Source organism: Phasianus colchicus, chromosome 5 (assembly GCF_987193195.1).
Source record: "Phasianus colchicus chromosome 5, bPhaCol1.hap1.1, whole genome shotgun sequence".
NCBI lineage: Eukaryota > Metazoa > Chordata > Aves > Galliformes > Phasianidae > Phasianus > Phasianus colchicus.
In genome coordinates this window covers 20,489,530-20,515,668 of record NC_143440.1, presented here as the reverse complement: position 1 = coordinate 20,515,668, position 26,139 = coordinate 20,489,530, and the positions used below count along the sequence as shown (strand labels likewise).

General features: G+C 40.2%; 3 protein-coding genes across 3 annotated transcripts in view; 1 reads left to right on the top strand and 2 right to left on the bottom strand.

The window, feature by feature from the left end:
• IFTAP (intraflagellar transport associated protein) overlaps nt 1-6,891 on the bottom strand; it is a 39,600-nt gene extending 32,709 nt beyond the window's left edge. Inside the window, exon 1 of the mRNA XM_031593356.2 lies at nt 6,737-6,891. The gene's annotated coding sequence lies outside the window, so the exon portion shown is untranslated. The remainder of the gene's footprint in view (nt 1-6,736) is intronic.
• The window catches only part of RAG2 (recombination activating 2), a 136,785-nt gene extending 126,427 nt beyond the window's left edge, over nt 1-10,358 (top strand). Inside the window, exon 5 of the mRNA XM_031593355.2 lies at nt 7,090-10,358. Coding sequence (XP_031449215.2) covers nt 7,090-8,713 — 1,624 coding nt within the window. The 3' untranslated portion in view covers nt 8,714-10,358. The remainder of the gene's footprint in view (nt 1-7,089) is intronic.
• Nucleotides 10,359-13,656: 3,298 nt separating this feature from the next.
• On the bottom strand, nt 13,657-23,530 carry RAG1 (recombination activating 1). The gene is made up of 2 exons (XM_031593354.2): nt 23,368-23,530; nt 13,657-20,512 (listed from the first exon to the last, which is right to left on the bottom strand). The coding sequence occupies exon 2, from the start codon at nt 20,484-20,486 to the stop codon at nt 17,358-17,360; it is 3,129 nt and encodes a 1,042-aa protein (XP_031449214.2). The 5' UTR covers nt 20,487-20,512; nt 23,368-23,530; the 3' UTR covers nt 13,657-17,357.
• Between the last annotated feature and the right edge of the window lie 2,609 nt (nt 23,531-26,139).

The following is a 26,139-nucleotide window of genomic DNA, read 5'->3' as shown; positions in this document are numbered from 1 at the left end:
TCTCACTTCTAAGAATGAAATGACTACATTGTTCAGACGGAGAGTAACTACCACTGAAACCAAAACTTACCTTTTTTCTCCTAAAAGGGAATCAAACTAACTCAAGAGTCAAAGAAAGTAAGGCAAAGACATCTGATCCTCTCCCTGTGCTGGCTTTGAATAGTTAAATTTGGACTCAAGTATTAGTAAGAGATTCATTTAAGCAGCAACTATTATTTCTTCTTTTCGCATTTCAATCCTGCTCGTTCACCCAAATTACTATAATGAGGTTTCTTGAGGCGATCATTCATTTAGTCTTGCTGATCATCAGCTGATTGTGCAAAATCAATTTTATTTCTTAAAATGCTGTCTTCTTCACAGCAGTTTAAGCCAAACCAGAAATCTCTGCACTGAATCACAGAGCAGATCAAGTGAATATTAGCGTGATTTCAATTACGCAGTTATTAGTTCCATTAAACAATTTTTAAAGTGCAGTGGAATATGGTTTTCCTGCATTTTTGAGTACTCCAAAACTTCTGGTGTAGCTTAGTCAGGCTGCCACACTATGAACTTGCATTCTCAATTAAAATAAGGATATTCAGAAATACACATAGATAAACTGTGGGCTCATGGAAATTATCACTAAATACACCTGTGCTCAAGATTTTATAAACTATGTACAAATCAGATCAAATACAAATTTGTAATTTTTACATCTTAAGTGCTGTTACCATTGGACTATGCCTGATCTTTTCCTCATGTACAGCCAGTACGGGAACCAATTTGTCACAACTAACCTTTTCCAAAGGAGTCTCTAATACTTAAGATCTAACTAACACCTCATAAATGCAATCTTACTCTTTTACAAACCACAATACAGAACAAAGCAGCAAACATTTCTCTAGCAGCTCTCATCCTCAAAGGTTTCATATACTGAGCTGCACTAGAAAGACCTTAATTTTAGGGACTCTTTTGGCCTGGCTAAGTCAGCAAGGAGGCATGGAAAGCTGCAACCTCAGCGTGTCCTTGAATGTTTTTGGTTGCATATGGACACAACACAAGCATCCCAGGATGACACTTCAAAAGTGGGCCAAGGGAAAGGAATGATCCTGCAGGCTCTTGACTGCACTGAGGAAGGCACAAAACATTTGTAGTGGTGCAGAACAGAAGGTTACCCACTCTCCAGAAGGCAGTCAGCTGTTTCCTTGCTGGCTAAACAGCTGCAGAGCTACGGTTGCAGAAGAAAACCTCTTGCCCACAGTCCTGCCCTACTTCTCTTCCCCCCACCCATCCATCCTGACAACAGAAACCCCTGGCCACCACCAGCTGCAGGGCAACCCAGCCAGAAATGAGCTAGAAACAAGTTTCAATTATAAAGCACAAAAACTTTCAAATGATGCTTCTTGCAGCACCTCTCTATTCAGTGCGATCTGCAGCAGCTAATCCTATTTAAATCAGCTGGATGGTTGCCACTGCCTTCAGCAGGAGAAGGTCTTAAGGGCGCACACATAATGCATCAGCAATTTGCTTGAATGGGAGCTGCATCTGCTTATGTAAGTGCATTACCAAGCCTCAGAGTCGACCTTCCTGATGGTCAAAAACACAGGCCTCTCACACACAGCTTGCAGAGGGTTTTACAGGATGTGTAAGGGCTTTAATTGCAAGTAAGCACATTGATCCTGCTCGGTTTCATTGCTATTATGTTAGTCCCATACATGATCAGAGGATTTAGATTTTTGTTATTGTTGAGTCGTGGTTTTTTCTTGGTTGTTTGATTATTATTCTTTTTTTTATGAATTTCCAATTGCTTCACAAGTGACATGCACTTTAAAGACCACCTAGAGACCTTTGACAGAGGGTAACATCTCCTGTGCCCAAACACTTCTGAAGCACAGTAGTCACTGTCCCCTGCAGTGTGATCTTCCAGTATGCTACCATCAAAGCACGGCTGGATGTAATCAGCTGTTTTAAACCAACCCTACAAATAAAGCTCTGTAACTCGTATGTTAAACACTGTTTACTGATGGTTTTGGATGGGACAGAACACTGAAGACTCTAGGACATTGGACTCCCCGTGCCTTCTTTCCTCTACAAGTTTAAGCCCTGGGTTTTGGCCAAATATCTAGCCACATATTTGCATCCTGGATGGTTACTTCCACAAACAAGTAGGATGGCATCCCCTGTCTTGCCTCCCTGGCATGTATTGCTGTAACCCATGGAGAGCCATCTCCACTCCTGGCATGGAGGTTTAGTGGCAGATAATATACTGACAGGTGTGGAAATATCTCAGTGCAACTTGGAATGACTTGGGATGAAGATGTAAATCATATATTACCTGATTAAGTGTAGTAGGAGAAAATGAAGTGAAACAAAGCATCTCCATGACAATGAGCAATCTGCTGAAAACATAGTATGTCAACGTTATTAAAATAGAAAATTGTGAAGTCTATTGATTCATTTTCACCTTGGTTCTCTGCCAGATAATTTCAAGTTGCAAACCCTAGATATTCCTGCTGTGAACTGCACAGTTCTGAACATGATTTTTCTGCGTTGTTGATACATTATTCCAAAGCTACCAGCTGCTTGCAGCTCTTCCAAAGCAGTTTGTCACTGACAGTTAAAGAAGACCATTTTGGACAGACCACATCCTTATCCAAAACCAACATGATGTTGCCAACAAACTTTAATTTCTCTGTCTTCTCATCCACAGTAATTGGAAAAAGAATTTCTAGACATAAGACACATCAAGTTGCAAAAGGAGAATAAAATGAATATAAAATATTAAACAAGTGGAGGTTGGATTTTATCTTAAATATTTGTATCTCTTTTGCCAGTAGATCTTTTGATCTCAGATCCAAACAAGGGTTTGACTATGCACTCGATACTAACCTGTCAAACATCATCTAAGCACTACTGAAAATACAAATACATCTGATTTGAATATCCTTAAGTTATGGGCGAAGCTAAGTTCTCTGGCCTTGAACTCTGCAGTACACTTTCCTTTGCCCTTTGTTTTGCTAGAGAACTAATAAGCCCATGTGGACAATACAGGGCACAGTGCCTTACAACTGCTATATTTCAAATGAGAAACTCTACCACATCCTATATGCATTACAGTTTTTCAACGTCTCAAGATGATTTTTCACAAACATTGGGTGTGTTTGCTTTCCCGTACAAACCAAATTCCATTACAAGCTGTTCTTATTTCTGTTCTCCCTGCAGTTTCAAATGGGAGATGAAGCATTTCTAAAATACTGTGTGGCAGATGCTGTAACTCAGGAGTGAGTGAAATAGGTTCAAGGAAAAAGAAGCAAGGAGCTATGAAGAGTGAATTGTTTTCTAGGTTCTTCAGTTTACTTGCTGTGCTATGCTATAGAAGTGGTTTATCCTCTGTGCCCCAGCACTGCTGGCTGCTGAAAGGATATGTTCCCATAGGACTTTGCGGAGTCTAACTTGAAGAAAAGTTCTGTGAATCTGATGAAAAATGCACAGAAGGGAGCAAAGTTTTCATTCTTTAAGATCTAATCAGAGGGTCACTGACTTCAATGGACTTTGGCCTGGAAATTTAGTCAGTCCTCACTCATTCTTTTACTATACATAGAAATTAGTATACCTTTGAACACACACAAAAAAATTACTTCAGCTTGTATTTTACACTACACTGACACCAAAAAAAATTACAAAAATGATCATAAGCTTGATGGATTAAGCAGAGTAAAGAATTAAGCTACAAAGAAGTGCATGCTCCAAGCTTTAACAATTGTTCGACTAGTTCAGCTGTGAAGAGTTAAAGCTCCCAAAGGCTGGTGGGTTTCTTGTTGTGCCATCTGAAGACAAGAGAGGAAAGGAAAAAAAAAAAAAAGAAAGAAAGAAAAAACGGTCACAGCCAGTTAGCCACAGTAGACTGAGTTCTCAGGAACACATCTGCAAATTGAGCAGATAGATTCCCCTCCATGCCACAAGCCCCTGTGCTGTCAGAGAAGATTCCTCAAAGTGCTCACATTTGAATCTCAATTACAGAGAAAGATTTTGGAAGACACAAAAGCACTCCATCAGCCAGGTACGTCTGACTTATCGTTTTACCCAGAGCAAACTTGGTTGATACACATATGAAATTTTTTAAATACTATTTCTCAAAACAATTGTTTTCTTAATCCTCTTTATGGAGTACTTCAAACCTCTGCAGGTGTCTGGATATTATCTCAATTGTGAAGAATTTGGAAAGAGCACTTGCTTGCTGTTTTGCAAAAGGAGACCCTGCAGATCAGTCAGAGGAAAAGAAAAAATATATAATATTGCAAAACAAATTTAAATGTACTGTAGGTAACTGTGTTCCTGCCACGTTACAAATAATTACAAACTAATGACAGAATTTGATGGTCAGCAAGCAGCATTTACCAACTACGACTCCATGCTATCATGCAATCTGTTTTCTCTCCATGTCTAATCAGTGCTGTTCAAATACCTTATTTTATAACTGAAAGGTGCTTTTGGTTTGCTGCAGTTCCTAAGATCTAATCATTCGCTATTTGGCAACATTCCAATTACTGTGAAATTAACATGAATATGGATGTTGTTTGGGGGTTTTTCTTATGTCATGTTAGTAATAGCTTAGAAGTGGAAATCAGCACAGCCCAACATCAGCCACACAACGTGAATACACCGTAAATAGCATGGAACAACCCAGAAAGACAAAACAATCCCAGCAAGGGCCTAAGGAACTACTGCTGTCACAGAATCCAGGATAAAGGATTCACTTACTCCTTCACTTACTGAAGTGATTACTTATTTAAAGCCCAAGGAATATTAAGCAGTGACAAAAAGGAAGTGCTTTTGAGTGTGCTTTATTTAACCAGTACATTCTATATGTCTGCCAATCTCATTTTTAATTATCTTAATTGGTCTTTTCTCCACTCTATCTCCAACAGCTTCTCTGGACAGTATATACTAAAGAACTCAACATGTTGGTTAAATTATCTGCCATTTTTAATACTCAGTTGATTTCAAAAACAAACCAGTAGGAAAATACCACAATCCCAACTTACTGGTGTGCTCATGGCATCCTTAGTATGGAAGTTCAGTTACTTTACTAAAGACCGTAAAAACACAGAAGCTATGTAACCACACAATATGAAAGACAGGAAATACAACCCAGTAAATCCAAATTTGTGCATACTCCTCTAAAAAGAGCATTTTTGAATAGCTATAAGAAACAAGCAGCAAAGATTTCTGTTTAGCATCTCATCTGAATGTAAACAATTTGGCAAATTTCTCTTCAAGCAAATAACAACAAAAACATCCTCAGAATGGGGTTAGCTAATTTAGCTGACTCCTAACTGAACTTTGCCTACAGTGCAGTACTTTTGAAAAGGAATCTAAACACATTAAGAACCACCATCTTTAGGAATTCCAGGCCAGGCTGAATGTGGCTCTGGGCAGCTGGTCTTGTGGTTGGCGATCCTGCCCACAACAAGTGGATTGAAACTAAATGATCTTTGAGATCCTTTTCAACCCAGGCCATTCCATGATTCTATGACAGAGGAACTCAGACCAGTTACACAGCAAGTGCTGCTTCACCATGATATTTGAGTGATACAACATACAAAAAGAAAATTGATTATTTCTTTTTCATTTTTTTAATTGACAACAGTGGGGGCTGTGTCTTCCCTCTCATGTGCTATGGCCCAACCAAATCTGACAAGGCTCATTTACCTGCAAAACAATTTAATGGCAGATTTCTCACAATAGCACTGCAGCTTGCATACCAGCAAGTGGGGCAGGCAAGCAGTACACTAACAGCATACAGAAGTTCTTATTGTACATGAGAACATATCCAGATGACAATTTGATGTAACCAGCGTAATCAGTCCCACAGATCAGCTCCACAGTGAATCTTGCTGTAAGCACTGCTGTTCTGGAATCCCCAGATTTTGATGGCACACGGCTATAAGATTCATCCTTCCTTAGAGAAGGAATCCTCTGTTTCTTGCTTTTGCTAGTACAGCAAAATCAAAACCCGGCACAACAAAAACACAAATCCTAAAGAATTCGAAAAAAGAAACTGTATTTTAAAATGTGGAGGGACTTTCGGCTGGGCTTTTTCTTCAAATACTGCACTTTGAAGCTAGCTCACAGCTTTAAATCCTGCAGATTTGGCAAAGGCTGCACCCAAGACCTGGGCAGTGACTGAAAGGCACAGCTCTGCTGTCACTACAGACTGCTCAGTTGGTTTCCTCCCTGGCATCTTTGCTCTCCCGAGCAGTGTTACTGCACAGGCTGACTGCATTAACTATTGTAGGATTTTTGGACAAACGTGTTAAAAAATAGCGTGGAACCTACTCATGAAAGCAACATGACAAATCCAAGCTGCAAACCCCACAGACGAATGTGATGGCAAGACAAAAGCACGGGGCAGTCAGCCCATCGATCCTAAACAGAGCCAGGCAGCGTGCAGGCACCAGCGCGGTTAGAAACACGGCTGGGCGCGACTGCTCCGACACGTCTTCCACTAATCTTGATGTCTGCCTTGTAGTCCCGCATGCTGTTTAGCTTAAGGAGGCCGATCCCACGAGCCGCGCTGACCGGGACCCCAGCCGAGCCCAGGCGCACACCGCGGGAGCCGCGCGTTACGGCCTTCCCCCCGCCGCCCCAGCGCCGCAGGCCCCGCGCAAGCACCCGCCTACCGCCAGCAGGCGGGGGCGGATCCGCCCGCTGACGGCAGCGGTGCGAAAGGCCCCGGCCCTTGCGCCCCACTCACCGCCCGCGGACCGCCAGACCCACGGCGGCCTCGGAGACGAGGCTGGTAGAGCCGCAGAAGGAAAACTACCGGCCCCAGCAAGCCCTGGGGCCGGCGTTTCCCTGGGAGCCCCGCGCCCGGAGCGCGGCCTTTACTGCGCTGCTCGAGTGGAGGCAGTAAGGCTGGCCCAGCAGCCACGAAAGCAAGCGTTATGCTTGTAAATATTACCTTTTTTTTTTTTTTTTAACAAAATTCCGCATAGCTGGCATGCAGTTTAAATGATGAGAGAACTGACGTGCAATTTTAATGCCACTTATTCAAGTAGATACTCGGAGAGTGTTCAAAACGTCTTTCTTTTGTGTTGTTTGCCTCAGATACCACAGGATGACCCAGCCAGCAGATGCAATGTCACTGCAGATGGTATCGGCTGTCAGCAATTCATCTTTGCTTCAGCCAGGTTCTTCACTGCTGAATTTTGATGGGCACGTCTTCTTTTTTGGGCAGAAAGGATGGCCGAAGAGATCCTGTCCCACGGGTGTTTTCTTCCTTGATATAAAGCAGAATGAGCTCAAAATGAAACCTGCTGCCTTCTCTAGGGATTCCTGTTACCTTCCCCCGCTCCGCTACCCAGCTATTTGCACGCTTAGAAGCGATGGGGAGTCCGATAAGCACCAGTACATCATTCATGGTGGGAAAACACCTAACAATGATCTTTCTGATAAGGTTTACATTATGAGTGTGGTAAACAAAACTACCAAGAAAACCACGTTTCAATGCATTGAGAAAGATCTAGGTGGAGATGTCCCTGAAGCTAGATATGGACATACAATTAATGTGGTTCATAGCCGGGGAAAAAGCATGATTGTTATATTTGGAGGTAGATCATACATTCCTCTTGCACAGAGAACTACTGAAAAATGGAATAGTGTAGTTGACTGTTTGCCATTTGTGTTTCTTGTTGATTTTGAGTTTGGATGCTGTACGTCATACATACTTCCAGAGCTTCAAGATGGACTTTCCTTCCATGTTTCAGTTGCCAGGAATGATACAATCTACATTTTGGGAGGCCATTCACTTCAAAATAACACCCGGCCTCCCAGCCTTTACAGGCTAAAAGTTGATCTCCCGCTGGGCAGCCCAGCCGTGACCTGCTCTATCTTGCCAGGGGGAATATCTGTGTCGAGTGGTATTGTGACTCAAACTGGTGATACTGAATTCATCCTTGTTGGGGGCTACCAGTCTGACAACCAGAAACGGATGATCTGTAACACTATAATTTTGGAAGATAATAAAATAGAGATTGTTGAAAGGGCAAGTCCAGACTGGACACCTGACATTAAACACTGTAGGATGTGGTTTGGCTATGATATGGGCAAAGGGTCTATATTGTTGGGCATTCCTGGGGCCAACAAACAGTTAATCTCAGATGCAAACTTCTTCTACATTTTGAGATGCAACAGAGCAGAAGAGGATGAAGACGAAGAAGAAGAATTGACATCACAAGCATGCAGTCAGGCATCTACTGAAGACCAGGGAGACTCCACTCCATTTGAAGATTCTGAAGAGTTTTCTTTTAGTGCTGAAGCCAGTAGCTTTGACGTTGATGACACTGATACTTACAATGAAGATGATGAAGAAGATGAATCAGAAACAGGGTACTGGATCATCTGCTGTGCCAGCTGCAGTATTGATATTAACACCTGGGTGCCTTTCTATTCAACAGAACTCAACAAGCCTGCAATGATTTTGTGTTCCAGTGGGTCTGGCCATTGGGTTCATGCACAGTGTATGGATCTGTCAGAGAGCATGCTCCTACGGCTCTCCGAAGCAAACGTCAAGTACTTCTGCAATGAGCATGTTGACCTTAATAAAGGGCTGCAAACTCCCAAAAAGGTGGTGCATCTGAAAAAGCAACCCATGAAACGACTGCACAAAAAGAAAACCATGAAGTTAACCACACCAGTGAAAAAGTCTTTTCTTCGGAGATTATTTGAATAGATTTGTACCACTGATTTGTATTCAACTGGGAGACTAAAACAGCTAGCAGTGGTTGAAACAAAGTGGGTTACTGAGGTTCCTAGTGATCATTTTATTAAATTGATATTATCTCAATATTTCAGTTATATTTCAAAACTCATGAACGTTTTTTGTTTCTTATGTATGTTTTTGTAATATCCATATTGGAAGCTTATCACAGAGGGCATCGTACAAACACACAGCCAGATATTGGTAACTCAGTGCTGTATTTTTTACAGTAGTATAACTTACTCTCCAATCATTCCCAGGAAATGTGGTAGAACTGCTTGTAGGAAAAAATCTTATCTCATATACTCAGTGGTCTTAGCATCTGTCAGTAAACAAAGACCATATTGCCCATTTTATTTTTTTTTAATCTTAGTGAGTAGTTCCAGAAAATATTTGGCCTAATTTATAACTGCCTTGCTCCAATTTTATGTTAGTGTAATGAGCTAAAATTAGACTAATTAATCTGTTTTTAAATTGAAGTGATTTTTAAGTCCCTTGTGTCAGAAATAATGAAATATTCAGATGCTGAGGGTCAGTTTTCTTCAGGGACTTCCATTACGAAAATCTTTCCTTTCAAGTATTTAATTCTGGGTAATTCATTTTTTATTTTGAAAGGTACTGAATGGTTATGTGTCAGGTTTGGCTATCATTAAGGATTATTACCTCATAGTAAAAGTTAAATTACATTTTTAAACCACTGTGCTCAACAACTGCTTTGCATTTGTATTTTTAAAAATATATTAGTTGGATAATAAAGTTTGTAATAAAAATGAGTGAGTTATTTTCACCTGTTCAGGGAGTAAAGCAAACACTGCAAATCTGAAAGTCTAGGAAAGGCCACTATGTGTGTGTGCTTGGGAAGTGCATCTGAAGTTTGTAAGGGGTCTGGCTTCACAGTTGCCACATGCCGTGAGCTCCCATTGACTTTAGAAGTTCCTTCTGATGAACAGGACTTTTATCATTTACTCCAGGTCTTCCCTTGCACGTTTCTTTCTCTGCTCCTGCAGGGTGACTGGGTAGATTGTGACAGCATGAAAGTGCAAGCTGTTGCTCAGGGCGACTCATTGAGCCAGTGTTGCATTATGAGGGTGAAAACAAATGCAGCTAGCTCCACAAAGCATGGGGGCAAGATTGGATTCAGATTGAAAAGGACATTGTCAAGGTTGAATAGCCCAAGAGTTTACTAACTTGTTGTGGAGTCTTTTATTGGCTATCTGTAAAGCCTCATCATTTTTTACTTGATTTTTTTATTTTTATTACTGTTCCAAACATCTTTTCAAAAAATCAATACCATCCATTCAACATTCGTGAGCCAACACTAATAGCTCAGGATTCACAGTCCAGTTCTTGCGCTGGAGCCCTGAATAAAAAGGAAAAGCAGCGGGAGCAGCTGTCAGCCATCTGATCAGTTTGTGCAGACCCTGAGCAGCCACCCCTTTCAAAAGCAGCAATATGTTCCCATCAGCACAAATGTGTATGCACAGTACTCCCCTTGACACTTTCATGACTCAACAGTAGAGACAGTAAAGGGTAACAAGACAAAATTTCCATTTCCAACCACTTATATTCTGATGGAGGTTATAGTGTGGGTAGAACTTGTAAATGGGAAGTAGATCATCCTGGGACTTGTTTCATCCATTTTTACATTAGTGTAAATCCATAGATTTAAATAGTAGTTTCCTCTTTCCTCAAAATATACTCAGAATAAATAAGGCTGTATATTTTTCAAAGGAATAAATGAAAGTTAGAGCCCTTTAAACTGCTGAAATTCAATAGACAATATCCTACATAAACATTATAGTTTAGTCATAGGTATTACTCAGCCAAATTGTCATTAAAATATACATTCAGCACACATTACAAGCTTCATTTACATCAACAGCAAAAAATCTCCACATTAAAATTAAAGAACATCATCAAACACAGACAGGAGGGCAATATATGCGCACAACAGAAATTCACCCTTCATCCTTTCACCACTGTACAGAGTGAAGGACTTCTCACAATTACTTCAGTCCCTGGCAATAGCCAGTTTGCGTTTTACCTGTTACCCTGTTGCTATCGATATCTCAAATTCTTGAGGAGCCACGCTGGGCAACAAATTTGTTTGTACTTTTTTAAATGTGTGTGTCACTTCATAAAGAGGGAGAAATAGCCAAACTATGTCCCAGTCTTGCAGGGAAGGGTAGTAGAACAAGCATTAAATCACATTTCAGATTTACTGCTGGAAGAGTAAATCATAGGTAAAGTAAAATAAAAAATTCCTAAGGACTTGAGCATAAAGAAGTGTATGACCACTGACCTGTAAATGAAGATGCTTCAGATTGCATTCAAGGTTGCAGAAAATATTTAATTATTTGATAATTCTGATGAAGCTTTTGAGGCATGTACTTGTTAGAGCATTGATTGTCTTTAAAACCAGATAATCAATACGTTTCTTTCTCATGCAGGGTAGAATTAGAGGATAAAATTAAGCAGATTTGAGTGCAGAAGTAAATCCCTATTGTGTCTGCATCCAACTGACCTGTGTATTTTGTAACCACAACAAGCAGCATCAGGGTTCCCTGTCACATTTTAGTGTTGCTGTGGTTATCATCAGCTTTTAAGATAACAGTATATGGTTTTACTGGTTGTGGAAGGTACTTAAATGCTGAAGTACCTAATTAATCTACAGAAAAGGCAAAGCACAAACTTTAGTGGTAGCACTAAAACGTGTCATAGTTCAGAGTGACTCATTGCACCAAAAGACCACTGAAAAGAGTGGAAATAATGCCACTGGGAACCCAAAGCAAAAGGAGAAGACTGTGTTCAGATTGAAAAGAAATCTGTAAAGTTATTTACTACCAGATTTACTGCAGTGCAGACAGAAGGACTTGATTAATTGTAAGGATTGTTGACTCCAGCTCCCTCCATATATGATTCCTACCCTCTCCCATTTCAAGCAAAACTAACTTCTGAGAATAGCTTGAGAAAACTCCTGTTTTGTGCCTGTATTTGGGCTTTGGAAATTGTCCTTCTTTAACAAAAAAGCAAGATAAACATTGTAAAAACCTTCTGATTTCTCAAAACATGCATTGGCCACTACGACATATGCAGAACCACCTTTTGTTGGTAGTTACTGTGATTTCTCTTGTTCAAAATGCCCATCTTCAGAGGAAGAGCTGGGCACTGAAAATACAGCAGTTTCACCTTTTGACATCTCTGCTGGTGTTGCTAGAAAAACTGCTAATTAAATCCTTTCTAAAGTGTCCTTTGGGACTACGGGCAATATTAAGCTTGATGAAGAAAGTAGAAAAGCTCCCATACTAAGGAGTTAGAGCTGGTCATTTCTTTGAAAATTATGCTATATTCAATCACCTGAAACAGCAGTCTGAAAAACAGTGCTGGAGACCTCATTATTCTTCATCTGTTTCTGATTCTAGTGAGAATACACAGAAAGTAAATTTCAGTCAATTATTATGGCCAGTAGGGAGAGGGAGGTGATTGTCCCCCTCTGCTCTGCCCTTGTAAGTCCATATCTGGAGCACTGTGTCCAGGCCTGGGTCCCCCAGTACAGGAGGGATGCAGAGCTGTTGGAGTGGGTCCAGAGGAGGGCCAAAAAGAAGATGAAAGGACTGGAGCACCTCTCCTGCAAAGAAAGGCTGAGGGAACTGGGCTTGTTTAGTCTGGGGAAGAGAAGGCTACAGGGAGACCTCATGCAGCCTTCCTGTACGTGAAGGGAGCTTACAAGCAGGATGGGAACTGAATATTTACATGGTGTGATAGTGACAGGACGAGGGGGAATGGCTTTAAACTACAACAAGGTATATTTAGCTTAGATGTTAGGAAGAATTTTTTTACTCGGAGGGTGGTGAAACACTGGAACAGGTTTTCCGGAGAGATTGTGGGTGCCTCATCCCTGGATGCGTTCAAGACCAGGTTGGATGGTGCCCTGAGCAGCCTAATCTACTGGCTGGCAATCCTGCCTGTGGCAGGAGGATTGGAACTAGATGATCTTTAAAGTCTCCTCCAAACTAAGCCATTTAGTGATTCTATGATTATTACTTTAGGAATAAAGGAATGAAATCATCCCAGTTTACCAGGAAGCTGTCTGGGGGGATCGGTTTTATGTTTTGTTCTGTTTGTTGTTGTCGTTGTTTTAATCACTTCCATTTTTTCCATCCAGAAATTTTTATTCATGGTAAACTGAGAGAATTAAGTTGGTTATATAAAGTCTAGAAATCAGGTATCTAATTACCTGATTGCAGCAGGAAATCAGGTAGCTAATAATGTAAATGCTCAATTTGCTCAGCATTAATTCCATCCAGACCAGTTAGTTTAAGTAAGTTACTTGACCCTGACATATCAATGGAAGGAAAGAAAGACTTTCCTATCTGAAGGAAAACTAAAAATCATGAACTTAAAGATAGATACAAACTAGCTTTTGCAGCTGCAAAATCTATGATAAGACAAGATTTGATGCAAAGGGTGCACTGAAGTCAGTAAAGAGGTTTAGTGCAGTAACACAGACATAATAGTCACGGCTGATTTTTAACAAATACTGGGGTAGTGTTTGTAAATGAAGCAAAAGTTATCTACAGACTAAAGGAAACTGGTTTTACTTTCCTATCAGACAGCTGCCTGTGGGGAAAGGTGCAGAAAGGGCTGTAGAGATGCGTGGAGCAATCTTCATTTTTGTTAACCTGGTGACCTCAGAACAGGGCTGGAATCCCAGTGAAGTCTCTGGGTATTAGAACAGTCCAAATAAAAAAACATGCACAATTTACATGAAAAGTGAGACTGTTATCACAACCTGACAACAACAATGAGCACAGTCAAAAAACTAAAGAAATACAAATTCAGAAACTTAAATACTTATAAGACCTTTATTTTAAACAAGTGTTACAAATAAAGAAACTGTAATACAATAAGAAAAAGTAAAATGATGAAGCTGTGCTGTGAGACAGCACACAGAACTCAGTGCAGTGAGTAACTGGGATACTGTAAATATCTAAAGTTTGTATCTGAACTACCTGAGTAAAAGTCAATGCTGGTTTGCTTAGAGTCAATAGAATTATTCCTGTGAGGAAAAAACATGTGAGACTCCTCTTATATTCACATCATTTCATAACAAGGCAATTCATAGTCTGAAGCCCTTGAATAAAACTAACAAAACAGGATACATAATGTCATTGTATAAAGAATACAGTCAATAAACTTTCAAAAAAATAAAAGCATTCACCTTGAAGTAATTACTGACAGATTTTTACAAAGTATTAGTATAGAAAAAGAAAATGTGAAGGTTTGAGAGAGTACCATGAATAAAAGTGTCTCCACTTTTCTAAAGCCTCTTCAAAACCAAAAAGCTTAACAATAGGCTGAGTAAACAAATGATGCACCTGTCTGCAGTCAAAATGTGTTTTCTCTGGGATGCATGCAGCATTGTTATTTTATTCCTGTTTACAAAGCCCCACTTGCAGGTACCTACCCTTTCAGTTCTGTTTGTTTTAATGAGTTCAAAACTCTCGAAGAGTCTTTTGATTTACACAGAATGTCAACAACAGGGAAAAAAAGATTAAAGTAGATTCAAGCCTAAAGAAAAGGATAAAGAAAATATTAACAATCACCTGTGTCAATTGTTCTGCCCACAGTTGATGAGATATGAAATGTGTTTTGACAGCTCCATAGTATTTCACAAAAGAATACTTCCCTATCCTCCTACCTGCCTGTGTCCCAGCCCATGAACTGTTCAGCCTGATGAGTTCATGAGTTCATAGTGAGAAATCAGACATATATGGATGAAATGTACTCAACTCTTTTGAATGGAGTGGGACAAATCGCTTGCTCTTATGTAAGCAGCGTGTTAATTTGGAATTTGAAAATGTCAGTGAAGTCACTGAGATTATGTGTGCAAAATGACCAAAGTCTGGCCAGTTTCTCCAGCGGTGCGCATGCAGTGCAAGAAACAGGTTGAGATTACTTGAGTGAAATTCACTCTTGTGCAAAAGCAACATAAACCACTTAAATGAGGTGAAAATCACCATGAGCTCAGTCAGGACTATTAAACTATGCCTTGGGCTATCCAACCAGAGGAAGAATGAAAACTAAGGTAATACAATTGCCCTAACTAGGTATACAACGGAACAAAAAAGTGTGCAACTATTTGCATAATGAAAGCGTGTCTGCATTTACTGCTAAAGGATATTCTTTGCCATACTGCTGATACTTATACTCCATGGGAAACAGTTGTACTTGTCTGCAGTTATTAGTAAAAAATGATACTTATGTAAACCTGCATTTATGCACTATGGGAAGTACTTGTTTTATTCAAAGAATTGAAAGAAATAATTTAATCTAGAAATGAACACTCAGTAAGTGCAGATGTACATGGTAAACCATACAGAAGACTGCTGTTCTTGTGACTGCTTAGAAAATGAAGTGTTGAAGCAGAAGACATTGTTTCTAGCCTCAAATTTTGACACAGGGTTAAACTATATTTAAATAAACCCTATTAAAACTAAATCCTAAATTACAAACTACCTTAAAATTGGATTTAAAATAATAAAATCAAATGAAAGGCATTATCAAAATATGATTAATTTTTATACTTGTTACTAACACTTAACTCTATTTCTTCATAATTCATAAATAGTAAATACCAGACCCTCAAAGATTTAGTAAATAACAAGAGCAAGATATTACTAACAGAAACCTCAGACCAGTAGTCCTTTAAGTTTGTTGTTCTCTTACACTCACAAACCAACTCCTGCCACATAAAAATGAAAACACAAAGTGTGGGTTTTTTAGATCCGTGCTTTTGATTCTTTGTGCATTTAATCTTGTTTCTGAAGTATTTCTTCAGACACAATTGTGCCCTAGCTACAGATGCTAATGTGAAAGGGTGGGTGATTTAGGGATATTTCAGATATTTCTGAGTATATTTCTTGCCTATGCCATTGAATAAAATCCACATAATTTTAACATTTAATTTTTTTCAGATGTAAGCTACCACTAAATGCTTACATTATGTATGCATGTATGCATTCAGTGGTCGAGTCACATACTTGAATTTAAGCTTGCATTTGAACACTGCTGAATGAAGGTCTAGACTTGTTCATTTGCACTGGTGATATGTCCAGAAATAATTTGGTTTCCAAATCTCATGGTTTACACACATTAACTTTTAAATCCTTTTATCCATTTAAACCAACATTATCCACAAGAACTACTGGTGCAATCTCATCTGATCTAAGCAGCTTTCAGTCATGTAGCAATAACACTTCAGAAAAGCAAATACTACCAACATAATGGTGCTCCTGATAGAGTTTAAAATATGAGGAATGCTAACTAAATATTATTGTAATAATGTAAAATACACTATACAGTAATTTCAAGGCAGCTAATAGTTCTTTTCACTATGCCTTTATGCAGTCTATCCTTCAGGTTAATAAACATCATTCTTCCCATTTTATATATCTAGAAAATGAAATAAGTGACATTTCCTAGATGAGAGAAAGCTCAATATTGGATAGTGTTAGAGCATATCAGAAATGGTAACGGAACTATTTAATAGAGAAGACCAGAACACTGACATGTGCCTGATAAAGTTAACATCCATCTCCTGAAAAATGGGTCTGCTATGACTTTTTGTCACCTGGTGAAATTATGAGCTTGCATTCAGTGACGATTTAGTTGTGACTTCAGTAAGACCAGGAATTTACCCAGTAAGATTAAATTGGTACAAAGTATGCAAAGTATACTTGGCAAAATTGGTAAAAATATGCAAAGTATACATAATGAAGTCACCATCAAAATCTAAAATTTGCATGAAGCAACAAGCTGCACAGCAGAGCTTAAATGTGCTTTGTATAGTGAGAGCACAGGATGCTGTAATGCTGATTTAGGAGCACAAGCACAGGTTTGCATTTTATAGTAAATGCACTACAATAAAAATATCTTCAAAAAATTATAGCTACTGTTCTTTTATCTTCATATAGTAAATTAGCATGCTGATACCACCACCTGCCCCTAAGCAGAGCTACAACCTAAACATTAAATGTTTTAAATGTTTGAGATCAAAGTTTGTATCTTTAGTCAGTATATTGTGTAAAAATACCCAAACTTTGTTCATCCCAAAACAATTACCTAACTGCCTCACTGGCAAATCTTGACTTACAAAAGCCGAAGAGCCATCAATAAAATAATCAAATCCTCTTGAGAAGTAAATAGCAAAATAGCTTATAAAATGCAAACAGAACAAATAGCCATGCTCAATTTTTCAGCAAGTGTCATAACTTTCCAGTATTATATTCATTCCAAAATACTGTTCTATATAAAACCTTGTTTACTCTGTCTTTCTCACTTATAAACAACACTCTGAGACCAAAATAAATTAATGGCCCTTCTTTGCAATTTGTTTCCACTTCCCTCTCACATAACAACTGGTAAATGCACCACTGCATTGCTTCTGTTCAAAGCTTCCAACAGACATGGCATTTCATTAAACTCCATTCAGCACCTTTAAAAGGGAGTATAAAAATTAAAGCTTCAACCTTCCCTGTACCTCAACAGGCCTGAAAAGGAAGCTGTCTCCACTCAGAAAGACTATCACAAACCCAACACCAAATGTATTTTACATTTAGAGTTCCACTGAATCACGGCTTTCCAAAGAGATCTCCGGTGGCAAAGAATCACCTAACCCATCATCTGGATCAATCACGAAGCCCTGGCTTCTTAACGTTTTATGAGCATTCATGAACTTCTGGAGGTACTTAGAAGTATATAGCCAGTGATGCTTTAAGACATCCTCCATTTCATAGAATTTGGACTGCCTGGCATTCATTTTTCGGAACCTCCTAAATAGTTTGTTTCCGGACTCATTTCCTTCACTTGCCCAAGCACCAATAGATCCATCTCTCTCAATGATTTCAGGTACATGAGCAAGGGTTTTGTGAAAGTAATTGGTAATCTTGCCCTCATATCTGTATTTGAACTTTGTAGACAGGAGCTCAGCAAAACGCTGTGAATTGTAGCTGTACTGGCACAGCAATTCTGGACACTCTTTGGCAGGGCACGAAGATCGCCATACTGGTTTCATTTTCAGATAAAGGTCCATTAGTTCTTTTAGGGCTTCATGCCTTTCCTCACACTTTATTAATTCACATACTGCCTCTACTGTCTCTTTGGACATGAGTTTCCTAGCAAAGTTCCCACTCATCCTCATCATAGGTTTTAATTTCATCTTCTTCCTGAGATGTTTGTCAAGAGTCAACTGCCACCTCTTCCTTTCCTCTTTAGACGCATCAGGATTCTTATAGACTTCACCAATCTCCATCTGGAAAATTCTGTAAAATTCTGTTGCATTGCCAATGTCACAGTGCAACGCGTCAATGGAGGGCACAGTCTCTATAAAAGGTTTGGCCGAAACACCCTTCACTCTGTCACGGAGCTCATCAACAGATTCGTGATATGGGTTGGACCTCCATATTTCATATCGCTCCAGATTTTCAGCGTGGCTCCTGGTGATGGAGTGGAAGACCAAATTCTGGGAGGCCTCTAGGCGGGTTGCATCACAGAGGGTACAGATATAAGTGGAACCTGAGGCCTCCAGCCCTTCTACTTCCCTTACAAGTTTCTCATCATAGCCTGTACCTCGAAAGATGAATTTGAATGTTCTCAGGATGCCTCCCATTTCAAGAAGTAGTTCACTGTTCTTCATAGCCTCCCTTTCTGCTATGAGAGGGCTCAGGATTGCTGTCAGAGTTTCATGGTCTGATTCATCAGCCAGCATAAGGCACAAGGGTTTGCAACACAACTCTGAATTAGGCTTTACTTCTTCAAAGATCCTTATCCTTTCATTCCCATGTTCTATAGCAATGTTCATGACTGTAAATGAAAAGCGTACAGCCTTCTCTGGGACAGCAGGACCACTTCCATGCTTCTCGCTGACATCTCCCATTCCATCACAGCACTCTTTTACTACCACAGTGAAGGGACCATTCAAATAGTCATCCAGGTTTTTTGCCTTCATGCCCTCCAGGATTTCTTCCTCCATGTCCTTTAAAGCAGAAACCAAGGCTGTATCATATCGAAATCTCTTTGCAATTGTGTCTATTGGGTAGTCATCGATCGAGAGGGGTAGTCCTGATAGTCCATCTATAATTCCCACTTCTGTGTTAGTGGATACATTTTTCAATGGAGGTTTCCATTCAAAAGGATGATAACCTGGTAAGAGGGCTTTCTCGGCAGTGCGAAGAGCATGCAGTGGCTGGAAAATCTGCCTCCCAGTGACAGCTTTTACAGTTCGGTACATTTTGTGATATTGGCTACAGCTGAGAAATGTGTTGATTCGGATTGCCAGGCAAACAGCAGGATGAAGTCCAGATCCTTTGCCTTGCATTATAGCCTCCAATTCATCTGCTTGCTTGTGTTCATTTTTTGCTCTTAAAGCTAGCAGGAACAAAGTCATGCATACAGCCTTTATATCACCACCTTCTTCTTTCTCAGCAAAAGCCTTGACTTGACGTTTCAGTTCTCTCAGACGATGTTTCTGAGCTCTCCTGGTCAAAGAGAGAAGATGCTGCCTTGGTCGGCCACCTTTATTTATGGGGTTATAGAGCTCTTTATCTTTCATCTCCTTGTGGTTAGAGAAGTGTTGGCCATATTTTCCATGCAAGATCTCTTCATCACATTCTGGTACAGGGCATCTTATGCTCAGGCTATCAAGGATGTTCAGGAAGGATTTCACTGGGGTTACCAGATCAGTAGGGAAGCAAGGATACCAGCAGGAGGGGCAATAGCTGCCCATAACTTTGATGCAACTGAGAATACAAGCTCTGCAAAACAAGTGTCTACATGTTGTTTCCACTGGGTCTGCCAAAATATGCTCACAGATCTGGCAAGAGATGGATTTAATGAAATCTGCTGGGTAATCAACTGCAAGCAGCTTGGTGCTGAGATGTCTGTTCTTGCAGTTGGTAATCTCTTTCATTACATTTTTGTTATTTATCAGCACTTGATTCTTTATGCCTCTGTTAGCTCGAGCACGTTCTGCAATGATCTTCACACGTTTTCCATGTTGTATGTTGGGTGGTTGGCTTTTTCTCTTGACTCCCCGGCTGGGAGTGCGGCACACTTCACAGTTTGTAGAGTGGGGCTGCCATTCCATCGTGCTGTTCCTAGGAAAATAAACTTCACATGGAGTATTACTGAATTTCCTGTGGATAATACTCCAGCAGTTGTGACAAAATCGAGTGGGATGGATAGTGTCAACATCCCCTCTCACATCAATCTTGAAAACTTTTGCAATAAGATCTGGCCAAGAGGTTGCTTTTTTCTCTTTCTTTCTCAGAAGCCACAGAGTTTCATCATCTACTGGTCCATGTACTGGATGAGTTCTCTTGTAGCAATCAGTTTTAAACGAAACTCCACAGATGCGGCAAAGTTGTTTCAGGTTGTTCTGGTGAACTGTGTTGTCTTGTATTTTCATGTCATTGACATCTTTCTCAAGTTCTTGTGTATTGCCCATGAAGTCCATCTGTGTCAGAATTAACTTTTCTCCTCTTGGAACTTCTTCATCTTTATGCAGTATGATGTTTTTGTCTATAGAAGCTACCTCTTTTTCTTGATCCTTGTTTATGCATTGGCTTTTATCAGAAGGTGCTTTTTGAAATGGTCTCACTTTAAACAGCTTGAATTTCCATTCAGAAAATTTTGCATATGGATGCTGAATCTCTTCTGGTAGGTCCATTTGTGATGTTATTGACATTTCCAATGTGGCAGAAACCAGATCACCTGAGAAAGAAGCTGTAAGTTAGCTTATGTTCCGAAATGAGAAATAGTGCCAGTGCCTGAGCATATGCTTTTAATACAGTAACTCTAATCACTTTAACTGAGAAATGCTTTTTAAGTTGCTTTGCCCAAGACACCTACAAACTGAGACATCCAAATGTGGCTGTCCATACAGTACCTCAGATAAGTACTTGGTTATGCTGTGACTTTGATCAGGAGACATTTATAGTCTATTATACCACCAATGCATATTGCATACACCTGTTAGTCATCAGGTCCTAATTTTCCAAACTGCCTCCTTCTTCTTATAACTAACTTGCAGTCTATGATAGACAGAAGAGTAATGTTCTGAAAGTGTGGCAAGTTCTTCATATGAAACTGAACAAGATTGGTGGCTTCAAGACATAATTTTTTCTGTCTCATGCTATATTACTTCAATCACTTGAGACTACTGCTGTCACACCACTTCTTAGTCCTTGATTCTGACCCGAAGTGTCTAATGCATGCCTATGCCTTCCTACACAGGCAGAGGAGCATATGCTACTCAATCCCTATGCAGACTTTATTCAGACCTCAATTTTGTAAGGTACTTTAGTATACAGATGCTGAATGTGAGTGGTTTCATTAAAGCTGTAGGAGTATATCCTCTGTTGATGTAAGGTGCAATGGTTCCCTGGACTCTAAAGGAGATACAGCAATTTATACTCGCTGCATATTTGCTCTAGAGAGAATATTTATACATTTCAAGTTAGTCATCTGTTTAAGTGCCCTGCTGAGAACTCTGTTTGTAAGGATTACTGGTACTGGAAAGCTGAAATGTCTGTTCAAATTTGACCCCAATTGTAACTTTCATAGAGATGCGACCAAAAGTAATATCAATGTGGTTGCTATGGGAATATGATATTGTATAAAAATAAATAGAGGACTTTCACCTCAAACACTGAAACTTTGTGCTACTGTATCAGACTAAGAAAACAAAATCATGTAGAAACAAACACAAAAGTGACTAACTTATTTTTCCTTATCTGACAGTGACAAGTGCAGAAAGTGAACAAACAGCATAGAGAAGATTAAACTGTGTTTCCTGATTGTTTTACTTGTTTTACTTAAATCTTGTTTTTCTGCTCCAATTGATATGAATTAAAAAAAAAAAAAAGAAAAAAGAAAAAAAAAGAAAAACTATACATTAAGACTATATACATCAAACTAGAAATTACATGGGTATGGCTTTGATTTCTCTAATTGATTATATCTTCACCTAGCAATTCACTAAACTTGGTGGAAATCTCAGTTCTGTGTTTATGTGGAAAGTGTCCTCCATAAGAAATATATCCATGCCATGATTTGGTGATGCTCAGTGTGTTTCTGAGATTGTTTTATTGATAATCTTTCAATGAAGCAACATTACTGTGCAAATTTTGAGAGTCCATTGGGAAAGGACTGCACACTTTGATAAAGTTCTAGACCCAGAATGACAAATCAGTCTGCTCAGCTTTCCTTAAGAGCAGTGTTTAACTTCGAAATTGTTCATTAGGCCTTGGCAACCAAAGCTAACATTTGTTTTCTTCCTACTTTCTCTTCATTTCATCCTACTGAGAACAAGCTGCCCATACCTCTGTCCCCATCTGCCTGCATTGCTCAGTCCAGCTGCCCATGCTGTTGAACATCGCGGGCTGCACTGCAGCCCCCTGCTGTCCACAGCCGAAACAGCCTGGTAACGTGCTTGCTTGTGCTCTGCTTGCCTGTGGATCTGTGATCTGCTGCTGTGCCCAGATGAATTCAGATCATTACTACTGCCCAATTTCTTGGCTGCATCTTGTGACAGAGGTAGTAAAACCTATCCACTGAGCAATAACCTGTTTGCCCCTGAATCGTCTTGCATTCCTACAGATAGGTGCTCTATTACCTGCAGCACTTGCTGCCCTATACTGTCTGCAGATCCCTTTCTGAAGGGAAATTTGTGTAATTTCACCATCTCCAGCAACAATCTCAGAATGTCTCAACCCATACACAATGCCTATTCAGGGCAATACCTAATTCATTATAAAGAAACAGCCAGCACCGAGTACATTTAAAGTAAAATATTTAATACATTCCCTCCTCAGCTATCCCTTAGACTAAGTGCCACCTTAGAGCCTTACCAGTCTCCAAATCTGTGGCCATTCCTATTAATTATCAACTCAAATGAAGCTTTACCCTCACTAAAGAAAAGTGCAATGATCTTTGGTTCTTTTTTTCGTTTTCTCTCTCCCTCTCTCTCTCTCTCTTACACTGAACATTCCCTTGAAGAAATGAATGATAAAGAGCCCTCTTAGGTCACCTGACCTTAGTCTCCTTCAGGAGATAGTAGCAGCCAACGGGCTACTCACCAGACACTTTAAATGGCCTGGATGCCAGACAGTGCAGTTTGAAGCGGCTCTGCTGGGAGAGGTAGAAATATCCCCAGTGCTAGGAACATTTCATGCTAGATTTGCCTTTGGTCTGTTATTCTAGCTGTGGGTCACAGTGAACAATCCTCCTCACTGTTTATCTCACTCAGATTCTTACAGAGTGAACCCCAGCCATGAACCCCAGCCATGGTTATTTAATCAACTCTGACAGCTGTATTCAGTATCACCTCTTTTTACCTTGAAAAGGGAAAAGAAATCCCTTTTCTTCCCAGCTCTCAATATTTCATACGCTTCTGAAGAAAAGCACAACTGTGATACTGTTAGTCATGTCAAGGAAGACCTTGCTTTATGAACAGTTTCACTGCACATATAGAATAAAATTGACTTGCGCATTAAAACAGGAAAATGAATCAACATTCAGTTGTCCTACGAGCATTTGAATTGCTGCCATTAGTACAGCCAGCCTACCTTTAGCTCCCTGTCAGTATGCAGAGCTGCTGTTATGTCTGCTCAGTTTGCTCCACATGTCAAGCTTGCTTGCTCTCCTGTGTGCTCTTGCTCTTTCTTTGTCCCCTCTGCTTTTTAAAGACACTGCAGTGCTGTTTATCTCACTTATCCTTGTGCCTCTGAGCTCCCAGGACCACTTTGGTGCTAACCACAGGTTACTTCAACTAAACACAATGCAGAACTTTCAAATCCAGGTGGCACCTGGCAATTTATGAGGCTTAACCACAAAATTCATAAAAACAAGGTCTTCTTGTGTGAGACTCTAGGGCTCTGAGATAAGTATGCAGCCTCTCTGAGGAGCACCTGCAGTGTTAGGACAAAGCTCTGCATTTGGCTTTCTTCTTTCTAGCTTCAGAGCTAGTTTCAGAGCTGTCAGTTATCGGAGAGAAGAACCTGGTGTCTGGTCACACTACAGTCGCATACCAAAGCTGTTTCACTGAAGGCCAGAGGCCTGCTTCCTGTGTTAACAGCAGCCAGGCCTCTGGGCTCTGGGACCACACAGTGTCTTTTCTTCTGATCCCACTATCTCACTTTCAGAGATATTACCTTCCTGATGGCATCCTGAAAGTACTTGACAAGAGAACAAATCAACAATATACAAACTAGTTCTGTATTCTGGTCAACAGTACATCAGGCATAGGCAAGTGTCCACAGAGGTGGGCAGTAAAGTTCAGTGCTCACGTACGGTTTTGACAAAGCACGTATGTCTCAGAAATTCACTCCAAGTAAAAAGAAAACAAATTCTGTTACACAAGAGCACCTTGAAGGATTTTGGTCTCTTCAAAAAACATTATGCAACAAAATGTAATGATCCACCAAGCTCTCCCAAAGTGAACATATGCTCCAGAAGTGGGAGTTTGCAGTAGCAACACTTGCTATAGGTAAAAATGATGAGAGGATTCCCTCCTATTATCAGCTTTGATCTTGTAGAACAACAGTTCCTTCCTGTTCTTGCAAGATGACAAGTCATAGAGAAGTGAAGCTAGACCTGGGCCAGTCACTCATTTCACACTGTATGCCCCAGGAGATGCCAATACCTCCTCAGTAACTAAGTGCAATTATTTGTGCCAAATCAAGTAACGTAATGACAAAGTAAACAAAGTTTGGTTGCAAACTCTGATACCCTTGGTCAGATTCTGACCAAAACCTCAGAGCTGCTGTAGAAACAAGTGCATGTGAGTGTCAGGACAAGGTGGAACAGAAATCACGGTAGTCGCTCCCAGGCCAAGGCAGGTTAGAGTAAGGTTGTCCTGACTCTGGTGGTTGCTCACCAGTGAGAAGGTGTCATGACCCAGCCCTAAGGACAGCATTTCTGCTCTCCCTATCTTGCCAGGACTTCCTCACAACCTGCCTGCCTTCACTGTCCCCTCACTAGCATTTGGAGAGACCTTTTCAAAAAGATATCAGGTTAGGCTGCAACACCAGATATCAATCAAAGTAACTCTCTGCAGGCTCATGCTGGTTTCCTCCCTTATCTTGAAACAGCAGATGCAGCTCACTGACAGTATGCATTGAGGGATCAGGGACTCTCAGAGAAGTAGTCTAGCAAATCTGTCCCTCTGCAGGACTCATGCAAAACCTTGCCCAGGCAGCTGCCTACCAGCCCCATTCCCTGTGAGAGTGAAGTCTGGTGTGAACAGCGCTGTATGAGAGCAATCTGATCATCAGCACAGCCAGGTGAGCATATGTAAGCAGTCATGCACTTTACTTCCAGCGTACTCAGGAAAAATCACCTTGAAAAAATGTTTTCTGGGAGGGATACTAAAGGTAAATAAGGTTTTAATTGATCTCCAGTTGAAACAGCTTTTAGTGTGGTTTATGTGTGTCTGAACATAATTGCTCAATGGTTTGAGCTGTGCAGTCAGTGCTGGAAAATATTTTCCCTGTGCAACTGGCACCACCACGTGGAGAAAAAGCATTTATACATCATTTTACGTTGCATTATAGTCATGGGTACATGACTATTGCCCAAGTCTGCCAAAAACCATAAATATTTGGGAACTGCACTGACTAAAGAAATTTCATTTACATTTGAGATAAAAGCTATGTTCCTTGTGTTCCTTTGTAATCAAAATGAACTGGACATCAATGCTCTGACTACCTGACACATGACTGAAAATTATGGGATTTTGCTGCAGAAAACTCCATTGAGGGATATCTATTTTATAAATCCATTATACATTTCCTCATTTTACAGAGAATGAAAATAACATGTAGTTTTTCAGCTCCACAGGGAATAAGAATGGCTCTGAAATTCAGCCAGTTGTCCAGCAAAGGGTCCACAAAGTTGGTTAAATTATTCTTAATATAACTACTTGTTTCTTGTGGAATGTCAGAGTCCCAGATGAAGACCTGACAAAAAAATGTAACAAATAATCTTATGGCCAAAAGTGGCACTCAGAAGACTGCATTCAGGGCTTCCATAGGTCTTACTGCTACTTACAATTCCCTGAAAGGAGGTTATAATAAGGTGGGGATTGGCCTTTTCTCCCAGCAATAGGATGAGAGAGAATGGCCTCAAGTTGCACAGAGGCAGGAAGCAGGCTAGTTTGGATATTAGGACTTTTTTTTTTTTCTCAGAAAGAGTAGTGAGTCATTGGAATAGGCTGCCAGAGAAGTGGTGAAGTCACCATCTCTGGGGATGTTCAAAAAATGTGTCGATGTAGCACTTAGGGACAGCTCGAGCAGTGGGCCCAGGTGAGCCTCATGTGGTTCAACAAAGCCAAGTGCAAG